This window comes from Tauraco erythrolophus, chromosome Z (genome assembly GCF_009769465.1).
Source record: "Tauraco erythrolophus isolate bTauEry1 chromosome Z, bTauEry1.pri, whole genome shotgun sequence".
NCBI lineage: Eukaryota > Metazoa > Chordata > Aves > Musophagiformes > Musophagidae > Tauraco > Tauraco erythrolophus.
The window spans coordinates 25865308-25890583 of NC_141496.1; the positions used below are offsets into that span (position 1 = coordinate 25865308).

The following is a 25276-nucleotide window of genomic DNA, read 5'->3' on the forward strand; positions in this document are numbered from 1 at the left end:
GCTGTGAATGACCAGTGTGATATGCTGTTACAAAAAAGAGAAAAGGCAAATGCATTTCTATCAAGCATTAAGCTAGGCATTTGCAATCCAGATAGAATACCATTGATCTGAATGAGAGATGCTGGCAGTCTCCTGCAGTTTTTCTGTTTATTTGTTTTAGTTTAACAGTGTTGCCTATCTTACTTTAGCCAAAGTTATTTTGTTCTCTTACATTGGGAAAATATAGGTTCTCCTGTCTGTTCCAGAATCTGCTGTGAACATTGAAGTACAGATAGTGCATAAAATCAGCCTTAAACTAAAACTATACTACATGCTTCTATACATGCCCTAATGCATACATCTGCAGTTTCTGGCAGTGGAACTGGTGGCTGAACCATGTAAGTGAAGAAAGTTTGTAGGGAAAGCTAATACCTTTTATTAAGCAAACTGTGGAAGAAAAATAAACTAGTGAAGAAGAGCTCATGTGCTCTGAAACCTGTGGGGATTTTTGCCCTCTCCATCTGTCTTAGTTGCCGTAATGAAATATATTGCCTCTCCCTTGGTATCTTTCTTCTTCTTGCGCAAGTTTATGCTTCATGCTCAGTCTGCAGGCCCTGCTGTTTTGCTAAGCTTCTCTTAACAGAGTAAAATGGTAACATTGTTCCTTAGTCTCAGCCTGTGAGGATTCATTAGTCAGTACTGAGACTGCTGATGTACAGTGTAGTTTACAGTCCAGAGTGCCAATTATCAGATGCTTTAATTATGAGATCTGTTTATTTACAATCAGGTTTATGGAAATGGAAAGACAGCGATGGTTACCCATGTAGTCTTTAATAAACATGCCAGTCTGATTAGATTTCAGCATTGAAATCTTTCAGTCGTCCTAGATAAAATATGTAAATACTGGCAATTCATCCATAAACTCTTTCAATGCAGGAGTTTTTTAAACAAAGAGTTACAGTATTAATTGCAAACTGTAATATACCAAGTACTGTTAAAACCAGAATTAATTGTCAGCATTAGTGTTAGCACAGGTGTCTGTACAGGGCTCAGCAGCTGTATTAAAATATTTCATTTTCAAGTTTCCAATGTCAAGACCTGCTGAATATGTCTTCCACTATTTTTATATCATGATAGTATTTGAGATATGACTGTGATATACCATTTGCAGAAGACAGACAGACAGATGTCTGACTCCTACAGCAAAAACAGGCTGGCAAAAAGAGACAGTGCATATTCCAAACCCATAATTTTCGTTCTCATTTTTACAGTTGTAAAATTCTTGCACTGCCAGAGATGAACACTAATGTAATCCAGACAAAAGTAAGGTTCTTAAACCCTAGAAAAGTCTTAGATCTACATGCCAAATGAGGGAATTTGCTATGCATTCCAAGAATTGTATATTCTGCAGGTACCCCAAGGGGCAGAAGGGGGACTATCAGAAAAGGCTTCAATGCTAACATTGTAGAGCAGACACTTCCCTTGATTCTTCCACACATTCTGCAGATCAGTTAGTTGTACAGACGTGACATTTTATATTGTTTCATTTTATCATTAAAGTTCTCTATTTGGAAATACTAAATGTATTTTAACTTAGAATTGGAATTCTCAAACAGAATTTTATGCATTCTTCAAGAGTACCTAGCAGAAACCAAAAGCTATCGTCTGAATAGGGATTGTTCCTCATTGTTCCTGATATTATTAAGGTATCCACTTTTCAGTTCTAGAATGACCTTTCTATATAAATCATGGGTGCTAATGATATAATAGACATTGAAAATTATCATTAATTAATTTAAGAAAGACATCATGGAATGTGCTTTTTACAGAATTAATAAATTTGGGAAAAGAAATGTGACTGCCTATAATAGGAAGGGATTGAATCTAGGACTTCTTTCCAGGCTATTAGCTTACATTATGAAGGGATAATATTGTACTACAGCATGATTTTTATGTGATTTATCTGAACTAAATTAGCATCATCTATTCTCCTATGAAATTAACATGAGCACTGTTATACTGTTTCAGCATTTGTTTTATTTTAAGATGTTAAATGATGCTGCTTATGTAAAAATTAAACTTATGTGATAATCTCAACAGACTTTTATTATTTATAACATTAAAATGACTTTGTAAAACAAACAAGAATATTTCTTTTTTTTGTCTTGTTCTGATATGCTTACTTTGAACAACACTTACTAAATAATGTTACCATTTAAGGATAGTCAGTTAGTAGTTTTCTTCTGATGCTGCTGAATGAGAAGACAGCAAAAGCAAATGAAGGGAAATGGCCTTTAAAAAAGTAAAACCAATGTAATTATAATACCATAAAAAGAGGAAGGAAAATAATGTGCTCTGCCATCAAAAATAATAATTTAATCTAGTACTCATTATTACAGAAAACAGCACTTCCCTGAATTAATCCTTGTTTCAACTACAGCATACCTTTTAGAAAAACACCAGGTTCAGTGGTGCAGAATACACCGTAAGTTTCAGTTGTTCAGTCACTGAATAGTTTCCTCATTATAAAGTCACATTTATCTGAATGAATCTTCTGATTGTGAGGCTATCCGTATAGTTTGGCACCATTTAAGTTCTAAAGTTTTGAAAGAATATGGCCTTGTTTAATATTGTTTTTATCAGGATCAGTGAATGACTGTGTGCTAGGTTAGCCTCAAGCAGTTCGGGGCCCCTCTAGGGACTTAGGTGGAGTTCAGAGAGGCAGTGGTGAATACTCTGAATTGTAGTGAAGTTTAGACTGGAGTTGAGATAAATTTGGAAATGTGTGGAAGGCAAAGTTTTCGGGCATTTTGTGATCAAAATACAGGCATCAAACGAATTTTAGTGTCTACTGAGCTTTGTCATTGCTGGATGGGGAACATGTAAATTACAGTTTTGAATATATGCAACGACCTTTTCCCTAAATCACAGATTAATAAGGTACTGTGACTCTCTAGGTCTTATTTATGTCTGTGTATCGTATATATTTTATTAGTTACAGATTTTATATGCTTAAAGAAATAAAGCTAGTTACAGTCTAAATACATGCATGCATGAGCATGCAAGTAAAAAGAGACTTATATGTGAAGAAAGAGGGGTGGGTTTGTGTTCATGTATAGCAAGTATAATCATGCAGTCACTTACACTAATGTCGTAATTAGTGTTTATTTCTGTAATCAGTTTTCTTTCTTTTGCCAAAGTGAAGTGGAGTATAGAACTACTCCTTTTCGAATTAAGAAGTTAATTTGTAAATTCATAAGACCCCTTATTACTTGCAGCAAGACACCTTCAGTACATGGCACTTAGAAACAAGTTTATTCATTTAACTTAGAATATTTGGCTAAATTTCCAATTTATCTTATTCCATATTAACTAAGTATTAATTCCTGATTTAAAATACGAAAGAAAAATAAAATAGATATATTAGAAAGCTGAAGCATGGAACATATGACATGACATGACATGATATAAAACTGCAGAAAACCCTACTGTTAAGATAAAAATATATTGAAATATAAAGCTTTAATACTGGTACAGCTAAAAGCTGAAAGATGGAAGATCTGCTGTAGTAAACGAGCACTACACGTGAGTTTTGCAGGCCCTTTAGCCAAGCCAAAAAACAGCTGAGCTTCAGTCAGTAAAACGACTAAGGTACTGAACCTCCATACCATAGAAATACTGTCGTGAGTTTTTGGATCTACGCTTGCTCACAGCTTATCAGCAAAGGGTGCAGTGTAGCAAATGTATGCTTGCTCACTTGTGGGTTAGGTCCTTAGTGACAGAACCAAGATAAGGATTATGTTATTAACCTTTAGTCTTGTGTTCAAGCCACTGCTTCCCATTGTATTTCATAGGGATGGAACCTTGATCTGCCAAAATCTTTCTTTCAAATTCAGTAGGAGGATTAAGGTCAAGCAGTTCTGCATGAGGTTGTGTATGGAGTCTGTCCAGCCATATGGATGCCTCTAGGCTTCTAGGGTGTTCTAGCTTTTTATGACTTGTGACATGAGTGTCTGAAATAGTCTTAGACTTCGAGTCAGGAAACTTTTGCAGCTTATGTATTGAAACAATCAATGAAAATAATCTTTTAACCTTGGGATGATAGAAAATAGAGGAAGATTTTCCAGACCAATACTTATGCATGTCTGAGGCCTGCTTTCCTATGAAGGAAATAAGACTGCAAATAAATCATGAAGGTTCTTCTGCTTCTAGGTTGAAGTTAAGAAAAGGTAATTCTCAGTCATTAAGTGCAAGCTGAATTGTATGAGACATGTTGATCCACTTTATTGCTGACTTAGAGATGAGCAATCAAATGGTGTTCATGATTGAATCACAGAATCATAGAATGGTTTGAGTTGGAAAGCACCTTTAAAGGTCATCTACTCTAACTACCCTGCAATAAGCAGAGACATCTTCAACTAGATCAGGTTGCTCAGAGCCTCGTCCAACCTGACCTTGAATGTTTCCAGAGATGGGGCGTTTGCCACCTCTCTGGGCAACCTTTCGCAGTGTTTCAGCACCCTCACCATAAAAAATATCTTCCTTATATCTAGTCTGAGTCTACCTTCCTTTAGTTTAAAACCATTACCCTTTGTCCTGTCGCTACAGGCCCTGCTAAAAAGTCTGTTCCTGTCTTTCTTATAAGCCCCCTTTAAGTATCAAAAGACTGCAATGAGGTCTCCCTGTAGCCTTCTCTTCTCCAGGCTGAACAACCTCAACTCTCTCAGCCTTTCCTCAGAGGAGGGATGTTCCATCCCTCTGATCGTTTTTGTAGCCCTCCTCTGGACTCGCTCCAAGACATCCGTGTCTTTCCTGTGCTGAGGACTCCAGAGCTGAATGCAGGACTCCAGGTGGGGTCTCATGAGAGCAGCGTAGAGGGGCAGAATCAATTCCCTTGACCTGCTGACCACACTTCTTTGGACGCAGCCCAGGATATGGTTGGCCTTCTGGGCTGCGAACGCACATTGCCGGCTCATGTCCAGCTTTTTACCCACCAGTACTCCCAAGTCCTTCTTGGCAGCACTGCTCTCAATCCTTTCATCTCCCAGCCTGTATTGATGCTGGAGGTTGCCCTGACTCAGGTGTAGGACCTTGCACTTGGCCTTGTTGAACCTCCTGAGGTTCACATGAGCCCACTTCTTGAGCTTGTCCAGGTGCCTCTGGATGGCATCGTATCCCTCAGGCATGTCAACCACACTACTGAGCTTGGTGGTATCTGCAAATTTGCTGAGGATGCACTCAATCTCTCTGTCTCTGTCCTTGATGAGGATACTAAACAGTACTGGTCCTAATACGGACCCCTGAGGGACAAAACTTGTCATGGATATCCGTCTGGACACTGAGCCATTGACCACTACTCTCTGGATGTGGCACTTCTTTTAATTTGTATAACCGAATTGGAAGATTTAAGACAGAATGACAGAATGACGTGTTACCAAAATTAAAAAATTCTTCAGGGATACTCATATCCAAAAGATATGGAAAGAAGTAACACTGGGAATGAAACATTCTGTTTTAAAAGAAATATAAAATCAGTAAAAAAGAAAAAGGATATGAATGTGCCAAATTAAAATGCAGATATCAAGAAAGTCCAAAAGAGCCAATGAAATATTATGACTACTGTGATGCTTAAAGCAAGGAGGCATTTCTTTAGTTTAAAAAAAAAGGAAAAAAGGGGGGAGGGGTGAATCCAGGTAGATTATGTATTGTCATCTGCTATATTAAGGTGGTGAAATCATTAGATAGAAAACAAAAAATTATTTGATAGATATTTATGTTCTGTAAGACTAGAATGAAAAATTCACATCCATTAAAAAGCAGGAGGTTGGGCAACATCCTTTAAGATTAAGCATTTTCAGATAACAGGCCTAGCTAACTTAATCTAAGAACTTTGGTTAAATGCAATGCTTTCTGCTCTACTAGTGTTCATTTTCAATAAAAATTGGGAAACTACAAGAGTTTTAAATAATAGATACTATTTCAGAGTCTAATCATGGCAAAGGATATGATGTAGAGAAATAAAGACAGGTTAGCCTTGCTTCACTCCTTACCGGGTATGAGAGAATGCTTTGTTTGGGACAGTCTTCAGAAAAAAAAAATAGACTAAAGTTTTAACTAATGTTGGTTAGTGTGATTTTGTAGGTAGTAGATAACTTTCTTGCCTTTTGGGAAAACTGGAGGGAGGGGATGACACAGTTTAAAAAGAGTTGACTTTGATTATAGCACAGGTAGATTTGTAGCAAACAGTTATTTAAAAGCCACTGACATTTTTATTTGAAAAGTCATTGTAAGAAAATAATAGGGTACGTGAGAACAGACTGTTGCCTATCATTTGAATTGAATACCAAGTGGTCACAGTGCAATAAAAAAACCCTTGTAATACAGCTAAATACCAGGTTAAACAATTGGAAATCAAAAATGCAGGGTTTACCTGCAGGATAGTACAACTGCTGAATGGTGTGTTTTGGAAAGAAGAGACTAAGAGGTGGGTTTAGAGTCGTTGTGGAAAATGATGTGAGTGCTCAGTACAGTGATGACCTATGACCTTGTGTTCCTTGGTGAGTTAAAACTAAGGTACCGAGTACACTGTCAGAAGAGCCCTACAGGAATGCCAGAACCCATCAGTATGTCCGATTCTGAAGTCCACATTCAAAAAGATTGTGGAAATACTGAAGTAGACAGAAGTGATTAAAGCTAGGAGAACATCCTTTCCTATAAGAAGAACTCTTTAAAAAGTATAAAATATTTATTCTTCTAAAGAGAAGCCTGAGTGATGACCAAGATAATTGTAGAGGTGTTTGTTGATCATGCATTCAAGTATTTTACTAGGAAAGCTGATGCCTTCACCATGCATGGTGTCTTTAGGGTGTACTAGATTTCAGCCTGAAGTTACCCAAATTTTTATAGCTCCTAGATTCTGGAGTTCCTGTCAGTACCAACAAACTGATGCACAGTCCTATCAGACCAAGCCACAGTTGAACCAGAAATTCAAAGAGATTCCTAGGCTTGATTTCACTGGAAATATTCTAGATAAAACAATTTTATTTGTTCTGAGAAAGTAATCCAAAAATTCTGGAGTTACACAGTTTGTTCTGAAACGGTTTGGCTAGATTTTTTTCAAATTTCTGCAGAATTAACATTCTGATTTCAGTCAACTCTGTTACGGGTGGGAAAAATGAATAATTCTTTTGATATGGCTGTTTCATTCTAGTTTTAGACTTCAGTGGGTAGTTTTTTGGGTTTCCTTTTTGTCATAGTGCCTCTTGGAGCTAAGTTTCCTTGAGAGTTTTGACAATGTTACTTAAAGAAAAATATTATCTATAATTCTTGTTTTAGGAAACATTCAATATGTAATTTATTATATGCATGCATGAGTATACACACATACACACAAAGAGTTATATCTTTGCTTGATCTTGAATACAGAACAGATGGCTGAGACAGTTGTGACCATTGTGTTTTTCCTTGTAATAGTATAAGCCTATTGGTAAAGTTGTTTAACAACTGTTTTCTTTCAGGGTGTTCCAACTTCAGTCAGCAAAAGATACTGAGGCTTATGTAGTGAAGAGATTGTAGTAGCTATAGAAAAGTGATTAGGCTAAGCTACTTCAGATAAAAGGTTAAAAGCTGTTGTTTATCTATATGCTAGTGCTAGCCAGTATTTGGGAAGTTAGGCTTTCATTTACTATACGATGTAATTTACTTTCGAAAGCTATTAAAAACAAATCGCTGGTAGTAGGAAATTTGGTCTATGTTGTCCAGTTTTAGAAGAAGTTTCTGCAAGGTGGAATCCAACTTGGTACTTAAGCAATTTCACTGAAATGTTCTTCACGAACTGTGGACATTCGATACTAAGATTAGCATTTTAAAGAATGAGCTACTTTTCTGTTTTCAAAATATGAAATTTAGGAAGGAAATACTTTTTGGTATTGTATGCAATGTTGGCAATGTCATTTCAGGAAGAAGACAAAACGGCTGTGTGTTACTTGTTTGTTTTCCACTTGCACGTTTTGGCCCTTCAAAAGGGTGATGAGTAGTAGGCAGGGGAGGAGATTACACCTGCTCTGGAGGCACTTCTCTGTGTTGAGGGAGGGAGGACAGCTTCCAGGCTGCAGGAGATGGCAAGAAGAGGAGGAAGGAGGGAGCATGAGCGAGGGGAGAGCCTGCGTCACTAAGAGAGCAGCAACACAAACATGGAGCAGACAGAGCCATGCCTCTGTAGCAAAAGAAACTTTCCAGGGACTGGAGGCAACTGCATAATTGGCTACAAACCAACAGCGAAGTTATATGAAACCTGAGTGCAAATTTACTGCATGTAAAGACCTGTGCTTCAGAGATGTAGGGGGCAAGTACAGACTGATCATAGTCCCTTATTTTGATTCTGCTCCACCTCATCAATTTGCCATTTCCCTGTTTACATAAAGTCACTTATTTCCAGTTCCATTCCAGTAAATCTAGCTTGTGAGTCTGGCTTTCCTATCAGTCAGGTCTTGTGGCTTCCTCTTTAGCATGCAGGCTTTTTGGATTACCTTTCTCATCAACCTGGCTTGGTAAAGTGAGCTGAGGAATAAAAAATGTAGGAAGTACGGAGTCTATAAGGAGACGAGTATCTAAGTCCTTTATTGACCTAGTACTCATCATAGAGAGAGCTTGAAAAAACGTTTTAGAATTAGGCTCTCTAGGAATTAGGACCTTCTGTGTTCTGTACCAAAACCTCCTTCCACCAAAAAAAAAAAAAGTAGGGGGGAGAGGGGGAGAGCTCAATAGTTGTCACTAGCTAGTTTGTTTTTCGTTCCACAATAGCTTAAGGTAACTAAGAAAGAGTAAATGTGTCCCTCGTACAGGAAAACTTCTGATGTGCTAGGCTCTGTTACTTCTAAGTGCCATTTTTAACCCCCTCTAGCTGTGTTGCTGTCACAATGTTCTGGCACTCTAAATATTTTAAACGTGTAACTTTTATTGACACGTGTGTTGTTTCTGCTGTACAACTTCTTTAAGAAAACATTGCCGTATACTAGATTAGTCTTGTAATGCAGCTTGCTTACCATGTTATCCCAAATTTATATAAAAGCAATGGAAGTACTTGGGTTAAAAATGGCTATTTATCCTTCCCCTATGATTTTCTTCTCAGGACAGAAGAGTAGAACTGCAGTCCTATGTAAAAACTAATCTGGCTTAGTGTAGCTTCTGCCATGCTGTTGAAAATTAAGACCTACTACTGTAGTTAATTGTTTAAATACCTTTAAAATTGCAGTCGTCTTTTTCTAGTGCTTTTCACAGGCTCTGTATTTGTGCATACATACAAATGAAAATGAAGTTCAAAAGAAGTCATGACCCCACAATTGCAAGTCTTTGCTTAGAAAAGGCTGTTGTGTTGTGAGTAATGGTATTACAGATGAGAATTGAGGTCCGTAAAACAGCTGCAGGGAGATGCTTGCATGCCTCGTTCCTGTATTGTAATAGTTTCTGCTGTTCATTAACTTCGATGAAAATACTAAATGAATCAGAACTTTTTTAAATAAGTGGGAAATACAGATGCTAACAACAGAAAAACTTGAAGAAGCCATCAGTTCTTTTCCACTGGTAACCATTAGACTAGCATGAATAGGCATGATCTGAAATTCAAGAAATTCCATTTAAACATACAAAAGAGTGTTGTTGCATTGAGAGAGGTCAAGCAGTGGTTGCCTGGAGAGGTTGTGGAGTCTCCATCTTGGGATATTCAAAACCTGACTGGACAATGCTGTTGGCAACCTGCTTGGTTTGGTCCTGCCTTGACAAGGGGAGCTGGACTGGCTGATCTTCAGAGGTCCCTTCAACCTGTGACTCTAAGAATACAGATACTTCATTTGATATTGGCACAATTACCTGCAAATTTTGGTTTCTTCTTTCTAGTGTTATCACCTGATTATTTTTTTGTAAAATTTGTAAAATGAAATGAATTTTCATATGTAATAATTTATGCTTACATACAAATCATATCTTTGTCATATAATAACTGCATTGCCTTTACTTCTAAGAAATCTAGGATGCTATGATTTATTACTTCAGTAAACGGAATTTTATAACACATGCAATATTTATTTGGCAGTGCCTCTGTTTCAAATTCTCTTTGTGTGGTTCTCATGGTTAAATATTACAACGTTAAATTAAAAATACCACTGGAGATTCTTTGTTTTGTTATTCACATCCTTGACGTCATCTACTATGTTCTTTTGTTGTCTCTGCTAATGAAAACATGAACTTTCTTAGGTTCTAATTGATTTTTAAGCCATGTTCCTACCATCAGTGAGTCAGTACATTCCCTTTGTTTATATCAGAGATTTACTGCCCATTAACTTTGATTCTGTTTCTCCTGAGTGACTTTGCATTCCTAGAAGATTAAATTATTGTAAATATTTTTCTCTTTATAGTGAGGAGCTACGGAAAGAAGCGCGACAGCTGAAACGTGAACTGCTGGAAGCAAAGCAGAAAAAAGAAGAGCGAGCTTTAAAACCCAAAGAAGAGGAAGGTAAGAGCATATTGTAGCAGGTGTTGTGTAGATCTCCAGTTAACATTCCAGTTTTAAAGTTTTTTAGCAGTTTTGTGTTTCATGTGGATAAACGTGGACGCTATATTGTTGAAAAGTTGGGGGTTTTCCCAAGAAAATTAGGTTTTCTTAAGAATGGTAGTAATGTAATGATGCCAGTATATGGATAAATTGTGTAGGCAGCGTTCATTCTTTCAAACAAGATTGTGTTTACTCTTCCAAAACTCTTTAGTTACGTCTGTGTAGTTGGGCAAGGTTCTGGATCTGAAATACCACGGCATATGATTGAGTTCTTTGTTGGGGACATACCTGTTCTGACCTCTCACTTGGAAAGTCTTCTTGACATTCCGACTCGGAAAGATACTTAAATGTGAAAGGTTAACTTTGAACTCAAAGCTACTGTCTTCAAACTTAGATGCATTTTATGACACACCAGTGGAACTCAAATTCAGAAAGTCAGTTTCACGTTTATTTTCCATAAACCTTAGCAAAATGTGATCTTCAGATGCCCACTTCTTTGTCAGACAAATTTTATATTCTATTTTTTCTAGATGTGCATAAATGGCTAAGTTTATAATAGTATGTAAGGTACGTGTTTTAGTGCAGGTGGATGTAACAGCCTTTTTTAGCTGAACTGAAGAAAATAAAAGAACTGGGTTTTAGGCAATCTGGAGTTGCTAGACACATTTCTGGAGTGGATTCTTGGTCCAGTTCTCAATACCATAAGAAATCTGGAAGAAATAAAATTAGTCAGAAAAACTTCAAGATGACACACAATTTAGAGGAGTGTTAGAAAGTACAGCATCGTTTTTAGAAAAACTCATGGACTCTCTTGAATAACAGGTGAGTTTCATTAGCAACCAGTTTGGCAAAATAAAACATACAGTAACTTGAACTTGTATATGAAATCTGGCACCAAATTTTACAAAGTAGTGGCTCTGAAAAACTTCTAGGAATCATGCTCAATCACTGAATGAATATAAGCTCTCATTGGCAAGATAATTAATGCTGTCACTGGCCATGTAAAAAAAGAACTGCAAGTAGAAGTGTAGAAAAGGCAAAGGTTAGTCCTTTGGTGCATATATAATAAATTACGTGGAATCGTGCCATGTATGGCAGTTGTAATACTATCACTTAAATGTTATCTCTGTTCTGGTGCCAGTTAAGTCAGAGGACTTAGTGCAGAGTACTTTGAGTAAATCCACCTTTACAGTGACAGGATAAAGTAATACTTGGGCAATACTCACAGTTACTACTGTGGTACCATTTTGAAGGATACCTTTTATTCAAGGAAACGGAGCTCATATACTAGGGTTGTTGGTTTTTTACTTTCCTTGAAATAAACAGCAGGTAGGACATAAATCTGTTGAAAATCAGTAGGTAAACGGCTAATGGTGAAAATAATCTTTAATAATCTTGGATTTCTTTTTTGTGATTACTGTCAGAGCACAGGAAGGGTCTGTTCCAGTACCTGTTGAGAAAGATATATGGCAGAAAGGAACCTATTCAACAAGTTCTTGGATTACCTAACTAAAAAAATTTAAAATAAACATATTCTAAAATTTAAAACAAAATTAAAAAGACATTAAATGAGATGTAAATGGTGAAGGGCAAAATGATTAATGAAAATACAGTAACAGGAGACGAATGACCAAGAAGAGAGTTGGTTGTCTTTGGCTAAACAAAGAGGAAATAAGCTTGAATGCTTGTTTTCACTCTGTCTTTAGCATAGCAGTCAACTTCGATCATATGATTACATATGATGAGTGACACAGAAGGAACCATTCAGGTACAGAACAAGCAACTAGAGATTACTTAGATAAATTAGGTGCATTAAAATAATTTGAACTTGATAGCATATACTGAAACATATTAGGGAGCTGGCTAAAGCAGTCTCAGAGACATTAACTAAATGCGAACAAGATGCTTTAAGACAATTCTTTGTAATCAAACTGGAAATCTAGGAAACTGTGTGTCAGTGATCTGAAGAAAACACCAGATTACCTTTATTAAATTTGCAGACTGAAAAAATATATGGGACAGGAAAGAGGAAGATCAAAGGAAAAAAAAGGAGCATGCAAACTTACATGCTATGGTTGTATTTTCACATGCAGTTGTTAATGTGAAGAGCTGACTGGCTCACTCTCTTCCCTTCCACTAGTCCATGTTGGAGCTGTTACTGATCTGATTCAGTTTAAATTGGAAGAAAACTGTTCCTTTTTTTCTTTAATAGGATAGTTTTATGCTGAGTAGGTAGTTTGAGTCAGTTCATAGACGTTAGAAGCCAGGTTAAGGTAAACAAAATATATTTACTTTGGGAGATCTCAGGGAAAAAAAAGATTGTTACGGTAATTAATGACTTGCACAGACACAAGATGTTAGGTAGCATTTAGACATCTTAAAATCTAGGAAACATAGTAAATAGAAGGCTGACAGCAAGTTGGTAGTGCCATGCTTTTGAAAAAGAGAAAGTGTTCTGTAAAATGTATAAAATGGACTGTTGTATGCAAGACAGACTCATTTTCTATTCAGCTTGAGCCAGTCTTCAGCCTGCATCCTTTGCCCAGTTTTGGTGATTGCACTTGGAAAAAAGATACAAGTCATCTTAAGGGAGCACAGAGGAGAGCAACAAAGGTGATTAATGATCTGGAAAGCATAATATTTGAAGATTGTAAGCATTTGGGCTGTTTAGTTTAGAGCAGAGATGACTTTGTAAAAGGAGACATACTAATGATCGTCAAGAATGTTAAAGGTTACCATGGAGAGGAAATTATTCTATGTAGTCTCTGTGGACAGGAGATAATAGGCTTCAATCACGGCTAAAGAGATTAAGGTTAAACGTTAGGGAAAAATTCCTAAACATAAGTATTGGAATAGATGACCTACAAAGTGGAAGTTTTCAATAGCAGATTAGGCAAATACTTCTTAGGACTGATGTAGAAAAGATTGATCCTGTCTTTTGAGAGGAATGGGCTTAGATGTTCTGTTATTCTTCAAGATTCTGTGAAGCACAGCTTAATCAAAAGAAAGGTAAGATGTGACCTGGAAGAAAGTTTTGATGGGGAGGAGAAACTAAGTGTCTTATTAATGGTTATAGTAGTTAGGTGGAATCCAAAGTGTTGTATTTACCATCACTGTGAGTCTTTAAATCAGCTGTTAAAATAAAGGCTTGATTGTAGGTCTATCAAAATAACTCAGTAAGGCAGTACTCTCTTTGCATTTTGCTTTCTCTTCAAATAGTTTATTTTGATTATCTAGTGAGTTATTTTGTCTATACCCTGAAAAGAGAAGATCAATGTCCTAATGGTGTTTCTGGTTTTGAGGAAGTCTTGCACAAAGAAATGTGATTCACCATATGATAAAAGGAAGTGAAAAATTTTCTGGTGGTAGAGAATCTACCAGTACAAAATCCACATCCAAAAAATATCCATATTCAAAGAATAAATGTAAAAAATTCATTAAATATAATTGATATAGTCTTGAAGGAGAGGAAACTATTTCTGTGTTTAGCTAGAATGAACATGTAGTGCTTAAAGGTGATGACTGAAAGGCAGATAGGAGATTTACTGTATAACTGGCGTATAGTTTGGTTTATAAAGGATTCCGGATTAAATATAAGAACAGCTTTAAGAGATGAGTTTATGACACCAGACATTTAAAAGTGATCAAAATACCGTTGTGAAATACCAGAATTTACTAAGCATTACCAAATGGTCTTTTCATTAGACATTTAATTGAAAAATACATTAATGGTCCACTGTCTAGCTGTGGACGCATATTGACACTGGTAGCATAAGGTAGCCATAAAGCTGCCATAAATACCATGTATTTTGATAACCAGAATTAAATGAAAACAATATAACAAATTTTAAAACGTTATTGATTGAAGGAAGGTATGTAAACAAATGCTTATCATGTAGTTGTGATCATATTCTCTTATGTGAATAGCCAGTTTTGCTAAAAGGGATGGCCCTGTAGAATAACCACAAATAGTCTTTGGGAAAAAGTTTTGTTTATAAATAAATACAATTTGTAATCTCCCATGCCTGCTTCTAAGGGATTTCTGTAATGTCTAATAAAATCCATATATTAATTGCTAGGTAAATAATCAAAACTTACTTTTTTTTGTTTTATTCATCCATGCTTTAATATTTTTTCTACCTCTGAATCCTTTTCCACCTCTCAATTTGGATGTTTTCCAGAGCTGGCAGCAATCCAGAGCAAAGTAGAGATTCAAGTTTAAGTAAATTTTTTAAATCTGTCTTTAAAAGGTCAGTAGTCAGATTAGTCTAAAATTAGTCTTTGCTAATTTATCAGGACAACAGCTTATTTGTCAGTATTGCCAAAATTCAGACTAAGAGAGGAAATGAGCTTTTAAAGAAAGAGTTTTTTAAATGTAGGGTAAGTGTCTTTTACAGGTCACATTGTGTGTGTCATTTGAAGTTTCGTTTACTGTATTTAGTAAGTATGTTATTTAGTGAGGAAGTAGATTTATTTAGTAATAAACTTACTGTTTAAATTTGTTCAGTGACAAAGCTTTCTGTCTTTACAGAATCAAGAATAACAGGGAAAAGGGAAGTGGTTTGTTTTCTTACTTAAAAGTAAATAGAATGTATCAAAGTGTCAGCTACACCAGTATCCACCTAACGTTCTCAAACATTAACACTTGTTGATTAAATAACATGCTTAAATTATTTGTAATATAAAAATTATTAGGTGATGCCCCATCCCTGGAAGTGTTCAAGGCCAGGTTTTGAGCAACCTGGTATAAGTGGAGGGTGTCCCTGCCCATGGCCAGGGAGTTGGAACTAGATGATGTTTGAGGTCCCTTCCAACCCTAACCATTCTGTGATGAAACTATCTAATGTTTTCCTCTTGACTGCATTTGTCTCGACTTCAGCTGGTGTCAAAAAGTATCAAAATGCTGGCAGCATCAACTGGCACTTGAAAAATATCTTTTCCTGTAATGCCGTCTTCTTGATTAGTTACTATGATTTATATAAAAGTTTGCTAATATGAAGTTTAAATTGCTCCATTTTCACTTCTAGATTCTACCCACTGCATTTTAGAAATCATTCTCCAAATGTCCTTCACAAGCCTATCAACTTGGTGTTATTTGAATTGTACAAAATTTCTCATCTGTATGGAAAGGACAAGTACAGTTGCATGATAGGTATGTTTCTGGTAAAGGATGAAAGAACTTGCAGACTTCATGAATACCTAAGGAAAACTGAAATTTTTAAGTAAATTTCAGTTATTTTTAAGAAGATTTTTAAGTAAGGAATTTTAAGTAAAAGGTTACATCTGCATTAGTGTTTTACCGCAGACCAGATGTGCACTTTTGGATGAAGCCATGCTGGAAGATGCATTCCAGGAGCATACCTGATGAGCTCCAAGTGGTTGTCTAAAATAGAACAGCCTCCAAAACAGTGAGCATATCAGGGCCTAAGAATTTTGCTCCTGTTTCATAGTAGCGTTGGGTAATGTTGAAGTAGCCGAAGTTTTCCTCTCTTTTGTGAATCTCAACCTTACAACTAGAGGTGACTGAAAAACACAAAAGTGGTCCAGAGCTAACTGTCTAAATTTTGTAATGTTTGAGTCTGTCTGCACTTACGGCAAAGCTTTTATTTTCACCATGATTCGTAAGGAGCTAAAAGCATTTTTCTGAAGTCTCTCTTTTTCACCATAGCCAGATACTCATATTTTTTCTCTGAAGTCTGTTTGAACATTCCAGTTATGAAGCATCACCTTTGAAGAAGATACAAATTAGAGTATGTGTTAGAAAGATTAAGTAGCAGGTTGTGACTGCTAACATAATAATACTGCTGTCTTACAGTGGTGTTGGATTAGTAATTTAAGAAGCATAGTAATTGAGCAAACACCTCTAAACTTTCTTAATATAATTGTGAAAACACTTAGAGTTGTACTTATTTGTCAGTTTTTATAAAATTAACATGGTGTTGTGTCTTAAATTTTGCTTTGGTCAGTGTAATGTCATCTCTCTGTATTGTACTTTATGGTCGCTGTGTTACAAAAATTGGAACAGAACTGAGTATTTACATGGAATTCTATGACTGTTGGAAAAACATTAGAAAACTATGGATTTGTTAACCATAGAGAAACAAAAGTAAATGTCACTAAATACTAGATTCTAATACAGGAAGTACTGGATTGAAGAAGGGAAGAAAAGGTGTGGAAAATGTCATTGAAAATAAATACAAAATCATATTGAGATGTTAAAAGGTTATATCCTTAGTATTAAAGAAAAATAATTTCATGCACAAACTCCTAAAGTAAAGAAATAGAGAAAGCCACAATAGTGAAAGATACTTGAAGTTTGTACTAGAAAACAAACTGAACATGAGTTTACATTGTGATGTGGCTGTGATTGTGTGGACGTTGCTACAAAGGCATTAACTGTAAAAGCACAGTTTTATTATTGCACTCAATTCCAAGTATTGTACCACTGAAAAAGATTGGATACAAATGGACAAAAAAGCCCCGAACTAGCAGAAGACTAGGTGAAGTAATTTATTAATGGATACTCAAAGATATGTATAATTTAGGTAGGAGGTGGGACAGAAGGGTGGAATCTTAAGTATTTAAAGATGGCAACTGAAAGGAATGAAGGATATCTTTACTGTGAAACAGCTGTTTACAACTGAAGAGTAACAGAAGAGACTTTAGAAACACTGTAGTTTGAATATAATGGAATCTAGCAGCAGTAAAACAGTCTTGTACATGAGCAAGTAATTTTGCCCCAAAGTTAAAAACATTTATTGTGTCTCACTTAGTAATTTTTTGTTTATTGCCCTGAATTTTCATCAATGCAATAAAGCTGTCAACATGCCAGACAGTCTGCTAAATATGTGAGTTTACCTGTTCCACGTTAGTTTACATATAAGAAATTGCATATATTTGAAACAGACTACTATCAGGAAATGGATTTGTGTGTAGCAGGAGATTTTTTGTTGTTCTCTGCCTGTATCCTCTTGGGGAATGTGGGATGGTGAGTGAGTTGTATCATGCTGCATCAGGTGTGTCTATGCACAGTGTCTGCCTATGCTCTGAGCTGGCTGCATTAGGAAAAAACTGCTAGTTCAGGGGCTGTGTAACAACATCAATATGATTCTGTACTCGATTAATAAACACTGCATCTCAGCCAGAACTTGAAACTGTAGCAGGAAAAACTCACTGAAGACCACAGAACTGTGTGAATAAGGCTTAGGTCACACTGGGCTTTTTGCAGGATTGGGGCTAATTCTGAGAGGATGCTAATAAACAGGTGGCAGTGTCACACATCTGTTTTGCATCCACTGGCAGATCTTTGTTAGTATCGGTGTCACATTTAGTATCACTACTTCAAATTGTTCAGGTAACATATTATGCCTACCCGATTTTTTCCTGTGTTCAGAGATTAGAATAATTAAGGAAGATCGGGGTGAAAATTTAAGTGTTTACATTGTTCCAAGAGGACAGAGAAAAAAATAATTCCTTCCGTACATGTTTGATTATAACCAGCTTTCCAATTTGTGAATAAGATTGTTGACTGTGCCAGACTGCTGTCAAGACCTTACTTTAAATAAGATGGTTGGTTTTATGTGACATTTGCTGTAGTGATGCCAGAAATTACATCAAACACTATAATTTCAGTGCTCAATTACTTCAGCATTTTTAAATATTTAATCAAATATTTGAAAAGATACTTTTCAAAATTCTAGAGTAGTGTAAACCTGTGAATATACCTCAGTGAAATTTGCTTTAGACAAATACCTTCTGCCCAGTTGTTTAACTATATGTTGGTTTTAAATAGTAGTAGTATTTAAGAAGCAGAATTTTAGTTTTTCGTGTTAGAACATTTTTGTAAACTGTCTGATAGTCTGTGGATGATGAAATTTAATTGTCACATATGAGAAACCAGAAAAGCTGCAAAACACTGAGCAGAGAAATGTAACAACTAATATAAAACAACATTCAAGTGTAAGAATGCTTGTAAGATATGAAGTATTTTCTGCTTTGTTTTTAATCGTGGTATGGGAATCAAATGATTGAATTGTTTTGAAGACTCAACATCTAGCAAGGATGCCAATTTAAGATTATGTTTTATTTTTGTTTTATTATCAAGGTTGAGTAACATCAGTGACACTTAAATATTTACACGGTATAGCTTCACTGTATCAAAGTATGTATTTTGAATGTGTTACTTTTGCAGACTTGTGTGTTTTCTTCCACTATTTACTTTTTTTTTTCCTCATTTAATCTCATAAAATAATACGCAGCATCTCTACTCAGTCTCTTCCCTGCTAAAGTGAATGCTTTTTCCTCTTGTGTCTCTGTCTGCAAAGGAAGAGGACAAAAAACTCACTGTAAGCCAGTCTTGATTTTAGTAGTAATCTTAAGCATATGCTCAAAATCAACTGACCTAAGAAAATCAACCACGTCTTAGACTGGGACTGTGTGCCTAAAGGCTACAAAAGTTCAGAAAAGATTCATTAGAAACTTCCACTATTGCATATTAAAGTTTACACTGTTTTGCAAATCAGTGGGCTCTGCTCTTCCAAAGGAATGTTTTGAAGCTGTAGGAGTTACTTCTAAGATTTTATTATTTAAGTTGGCTAAACGAACTAGTAAGTTTGTTCTAGAACTGTTGCTTTTTTCACTGTAGCAAACTGAAAGTCCAGTGATCAGTCCAACTCTGGAAGCTCATTCTGTAAGCAAACCTATTCAGTTATTCACAGTTAGTAAATATTTCTTGACTCTTACCTAACATGTAAGCAAACAGTGGCTCTACAGGAACTTAGGAAGGCCAGAGCTATTGTAACCATAACTGAATAGTAGTTAAGTGTGCAAAGAAAACACAAGTAGAATTAATTCTTTCAAGCATATCATTATTTCACAATGTGTTTTCTGGTATAGTCAATGTTACACTACTTTACAGTAAATTAACATTTTTATTTTCATAGACATAATATTTAGTGCTGGAAGAAAATATTTTCCTGGATTCTGGAAGAATTGTGTTATGTGTCTTAGATCTTAATTATAGAGAGTGGCTTTATGTTCTCCATCTGTCACTTCTGATAGGAATTCCATTTTAATTCGTGAAATATTAAGGCATATCAGAATTTCTTTTGTAATTCATAAAGGGTTTGTTTGCTTTGGAACAAAAATAGTTTTTCTTCTCAAGATTTGAATCTCATTAAGATTTTTTAAATCAGTACTGCATATCTCTACAATTCCAGAAGAATGCAATACAAACTGAATGTTGGTCAATAGTTGACAACGGAATGTACTGCACAAATACAGGAATGTGGGTGTTTTGGGATTACTTTTGTGAAATTCAGCATATCAGGAGTTTTGTAATGTAAGATACTTAAGTCTATTTGTGCAAAAATCTTCTTGCTAACTGTACCTCATCCAAGAGAAAACATAAACCAAAATTCTTTCATTGATCCTTGTCAGCTCTTTCTTTTTTACGGTGACATTAAACCTTCAGAAAGAGCATCCTTTTTTTTCTGTCACAGTATGTATTGTTCCTATCCTTCTGAAGATGTAGTATTTTTCTGGTAATACTTTCAGCAAACCAAACAGCTTTTTTTTCCAACAGATGTTTTATGCCCAGCTTCATTATCTCTTCCTTAAAAAGGAAACAAAATCTCTAGATTTTATACAGATTCTACCTCCTTTATTACAAGGACAGTCACTATTGCAAGATTTGTCCAGACTGATACCAATCACAAAATGATAAAATAACGTGCTAAGCCAAAGTTACCCCACCTGCAAGGCTAGAAATGAAGCCCAGTCATTAAGGCCAATGTAAATTTCAGCATAAGCAGTGATCATCATTTTCTGATCTACCACGGTCAGCAGGCCTAGAACTCATGCTTCCTGATTTTCATAAAGTGAAGGATAAAATACAGTTGCCGTTTCTGAAATAGAGCATGTCCGATGCAACTTTTGTTGAGTGTTTATTATGCTATTAAATTTGCCAGGTGTTTTAGGAATTAAACTTAAAATTACTTTATCAAGCTTTCTCTTCTGCCCCACTTCCTAGTTAGGGATTGATCCAGAACCACCCAGACTGCCATTCAGTTCAATTCAGCACCCTTGGATCAAGTTCTCATGTCTTTGTTATACTTCTGCAACTTTGCAGTTAAAAACTGACATCATTTGAACTGTTCCTAATTTAAGTGTGAGCAAAATAAACTCTTCTGTATTTTTTTTTTTAAATCAATCTCTTCCTTTCTGGTTTAAAGACTTCTGAATCTCCTCCTTAGTTTCAGGCTATCATCAGAAACTGTGTCCCAGAAACAAAGTTTTAGGTTATATTACACCATCAGGTTGGCATCTGTTACTCTTTAAAGGAATATTTCAGAACAGAAAAACCTATCTGAAAGAAAATAAATTACTTAAATTCTAAAGTTTTTGTCACAGTAAGATGAAGGATCTCTTGGCAGTAACTCAAGCTAGCTGAGGTAAGTAGCAATGTACTTAAAAATTCTGTTAAAAGTAGGATATAGTGTATTTTCAATAAGGAAGGTTGTCTTTTGTCTTCCCCCCCCGCCTCCCCCATCTTCCTTATTGACAGAATGTACACAACAACTTGCTCAAACTAAGGGAGAAAATCTTTGCCTGTTGCTATTTACACTTTGTGATGGTTGCCTCTAGGGCATAAGTGTGCAAGATGGCTTTAACGTAAACTAGCATCTTCTGCATCCTGAGATACTAAAATAAGGCATTTTATTGTTATTTCTCTGCCATGCATCTGTGTCATGTTTCATTCATTTCTTCTGAAAAAGTCCTGTTAACTTAAGAAGTTTGGAGCTTAAATATTTTAATACTGATGTAATGATCCTTACACTTTTGCTGGATCAGCAAGCTGGACCTAAGTTCGTCAAGCTTGATGTGAAGGTCAAGTCCATCATACAGTGCTGTGGTGGTTCTTTTTTCCACCTCTGTTGCCAAAGATTTGGAGGGGCTCTGGGATGCTGACAGAGATTTGAAGTAGTAGCCAGCAATCTATTTTTACATTTTCAAAGGGGTTTTACATTTTTAAAGTGTTCTTCCCACCAACAAATCTCTCTTCCAGATGTTTTCTTTTGCTTGCTAGTTACCTGAGTTGATTCGTGCATACACAAAATAGTTTTAAAAAAGAATTGCTACTTATCAAAACTGAATATTTTATTTATATTAAAAAATAAACAGTTTTATGGTTTTGAAGTGGTTGGTTGGAGTTTTCAAAAGTTCTAAAATTCGTTAGAAACCCATTGGCTTAGGGGGTCTTGAAGATCCTTCCTGTTGTATTACTTGCTTTTAATGTGTGTTAATAGATTGTAAGACCTAATGGAGAAATACAAGCATGTTTTAAAATCATTTTAAGGAAAGGTGCAGAAATATGATGCATACAAGTGCGTAACTGTTTTGGTTGACTCACTCTGAAGTTAGTTCAGATGGATCTGATTATCTTTTGTCTGACTTACAAAAAGGCTTTCCTAGGAGGCAGAGAATGAAGTTGAGGATTGGAAAAACTCTGACAGGCAAAAACCCAAGAAAATAATGATCTCAAGAGAAGGTTTAAACTGAAATTTAAATTATTTATGTTAACAGTAAGCGACAACTGTAAAAGTGTGATAAAAATACACAAACAGGCAACTGGGGGAATTTAATCTATTTGTATGAGAAATATATTTGAACTGCACTAGATTAAACTAAAATCTTAGTCAAAAGACATGTATGACTAAGGATCACATCTTCTTTAAATTCAGCATAAGTACATATAGCAAAGTTTGGATCACAGGTTTAAACCAGGTTTATGGCCATCTTGAGAGTGGCATTTTCAGAAGTTAACAAGAACACTCTTGTCAGTTCTTTTGCTTGTCATAGGTGGGCAATTATACCTATCATCGGGTAAATGGGATTCATTTCAAAGCACCCTTTAGGTAAATGTCACCTGAAAGGTTGTTTTGGATAAGAAAGCAGGTGTTTTTGTAGTTCAAGTTGTTTAGAGGCTAAATGTTAGTAAAACAAGGCAGTAAGTTTTTTTCCGCAGAGTGCACTAGTTTGATTGGATACATGCATTTATGCAAAAAACTAGTGTTTTGTTTTCACAAGGGGTTGGTCTTGAGTTAAAAATGGGTATTTTATCAGTAGAAGAGACTGAGGTAATAGGGGAAGGATGGAGCTGAGTCATTATGATATGTAGTTATATGCTGTACCTTGTTATTCTCTTCAGTTCATCTGATATTATGCTGCATGAGATTTTTATGGCAGATTTGGTTTCATTCATTCCGCTGTTTAATCATCCATAAATATCTGGGTATATGCATTCATCTTTTTTTGGTCATTCTAGAAGATGGCTTTTTTCTTTTTTTCTTTATCTTGCTGGTAACTGTAATCCTCTGTTCTTCATTGTATCCGACATATCAATTGGAAAACAGGAAAAAACCAGCTCTGAATGGTATTGTGTATGATTGTTTTCCTTGTTATTGTTTAAATATATACATGCAACATATAAATTGGGATAAAAAGGAAATAAGATATTTTATTTGTAGAAGTATATATACAAATATTTTATATGTAGATATACCATTATAAATGTATTTCCTCTTATTGTGAAATGCTGTGTTTATAAACTTTGTAGACAACCTTAGGTGAGACAGAAGTTTAGTTTGGAATCAGAAATTTTCTCTATATAGCTGTTAGCAGCCATCTAAAAAAAAAACTGATACAGGGTTTGATTTAGATTTACAGTTCATCAGGCTGTATATCCTGAAATTTGTTGGAACAGTTTCCTCCATAAGTACTTTTCTGTTCATCGTTTGCAATGGGCATCTGCAGGTTTTATACTTCTGTTTCGTATCAGGAATAACAATCCTGTAAATATGCAAAAATAAATTTTAAGTGTACTAAATCAGGATGTGAAATGTTTTAATGCTATTCAGGAAGAAAATGTGAAAGGAGGGTGTTGATCAATTTTCAGATTGAGTTTTTGTCCTGTTACATTATTTGTCATAGCAGTGGATATTCTGCAGAGAAGAAACTGGTAAAAAAGGACAAAGGAGAGTAGCTGTTTACTAGTCTAGATACTACTTAGTTACTACAGAGTTTTTTTCCTAATTGTCAAGACGGACTCTGTTTAAAGTAAAAATGTTATGGATTTTTTCCCTATTGCAAAATCAAGGATTTGATTTATGGCTACTTCAGCCTACAAAACAGGAAAATGGTGAATTTGTCTATAGGCAATATTTGCCTGTATTTGTCTACACCGTAACAAATAGTCAGAGCATAACAGCTTGTCTTCTCCAAGAAAGATCTTCAGAAATGCAGGTAAACTTGTTAAAGCAATTTCAACAGTTCTTATTTCTCTTCTTAACATCAGAGTTTTTGTTTCTGTTACCCTGCTTTCCCTGGCTCCGTAGTAAAATAAGACTGAAACAAGTTTTTGGACTTGTTGTCTGCCTGGTACAGTGTTGTGTTTTTCATTTTGGCAAGTAGCAAATCATTCTACGTGCTGAGAAAGCAATACAACTGAAACACTTTATGGAAGTGTTTTGCTTGGTGTTTCAGAAGTCACAGATGATCTCCAGAATGATACTAAATCATAAACCCAAATATTATTTGTTTAACCAAATATGTTTCCCTTATTCAGAGGAGGAACCAGCTCAAAACAGTGTTGTTGAAGAATACCTTCTGGAGAAGAGAAAATATGAAGACAAGCGGAAGCAGCAGCCAAAGAAAGGGGTTTCTCGTGAAGATCAGGTAATAGTTTGGCAACTTGGGGAAGAAAATGCCAGAAAAAGTTAGGACAATGTTTCTCTCTTCATTTGTGCAAAAATAAAGTTTTAAAACCCCTTATGTTTCATTTTCCATTAAAAGAATCTTATTACGTGTAAAAATAAATATGTACTCTTTGGTCCTCTATTTACTTAGCCAAGTAGACTGGTAAGTGAAGTTTCAAAGGGGTATTTGAAAGTGCTATCAGTTCAGTCACTAAAATCTTCCAAAAGCAAATGGCCATGAAGAGGTATCCTTGATTACATCTACAAGAATTTGCATTTCTGTACAGTGTTCTCCTCTGCTCTGCAGCTTGCCGTAAGATAACGTTGGAACAGAAGTTCACATACTTCGCATCTGTCCAAGCTGTTTTTTTTAACATTTTACATTATGTTTTAAAGGGATTAAATTCATCCATACCTTTTTGGTGTTGTCAAATTAACGGAAATAGTTTACTATTCAGTTCACTTTACTGAACTGTACAAATAAAACCTTTTTTAAATATAATGAAAATTGTTTTTCTGAACAAGTTAGCATGTATGTAGACTTCAGTATGCAAATATGAACAAAGTAAAGTTTGACATAAATATTTGATTTTTTTTCTGAAATAGGAAGGTTTGAAACTGTTAAATGTATGGAACTGCCTGTGACGTGGAAAATACCATTAACTTAAAATCTGTGCAGTACATCAAACACATTGGTTTGTAAGTAGACGTCAGTTCAGCTACGAAGATGTTCACGTTCAACTGTTGAAGCTAGAAGAGATTGGAAACTTGAGGCTTAGTAACTTCAAAGCAGAAGTTGGCAAACTTTTATACATGCAGCAGGCTGATATTTAGCTCTAAACTAAGAAGTTTATGGAAACTTTGTACATTCAAAAGCCCATTAACTTTGAATCAAAGAGTGCTAAAGCTCTGTTGGCAATGTGGATCAAGGAACTTAAAACCACTTCTAATGAATTTATATCAGCCCTGTCCTGGACATCATAGGAAAACAAGA

At 35.5% G+C, this 25276-nt stretch overlaps 1 protein-coding gene across 3 annotated transcripts in view; it reads left to right on the forward strand.

Annotated features, from left to right (window-relative positions):
• Positions 1-25276, forward strand: part of CWC27 (CWC27 spliceosome associated cyclophilin) — a 129672-nt gene that overhangs the window by 81131 nt on the left and 23265 nt on the right. For all 3 annotated transcript variants that reach the window (XM_086628814.1, XM_086628815.1, XM_086628816.1), the window contains 2 exons: positions 10392-10489; positions 24153-24262. In XM_086628814.1, the coding sequence (XP_086484940.1) occupies positions 10392-10489; positions 24153-24262 (208 nt within the window). The remainder of the gene's footprint in view (positions 1-10391; positions 10490-24152; positions 24263-25276) is intronic.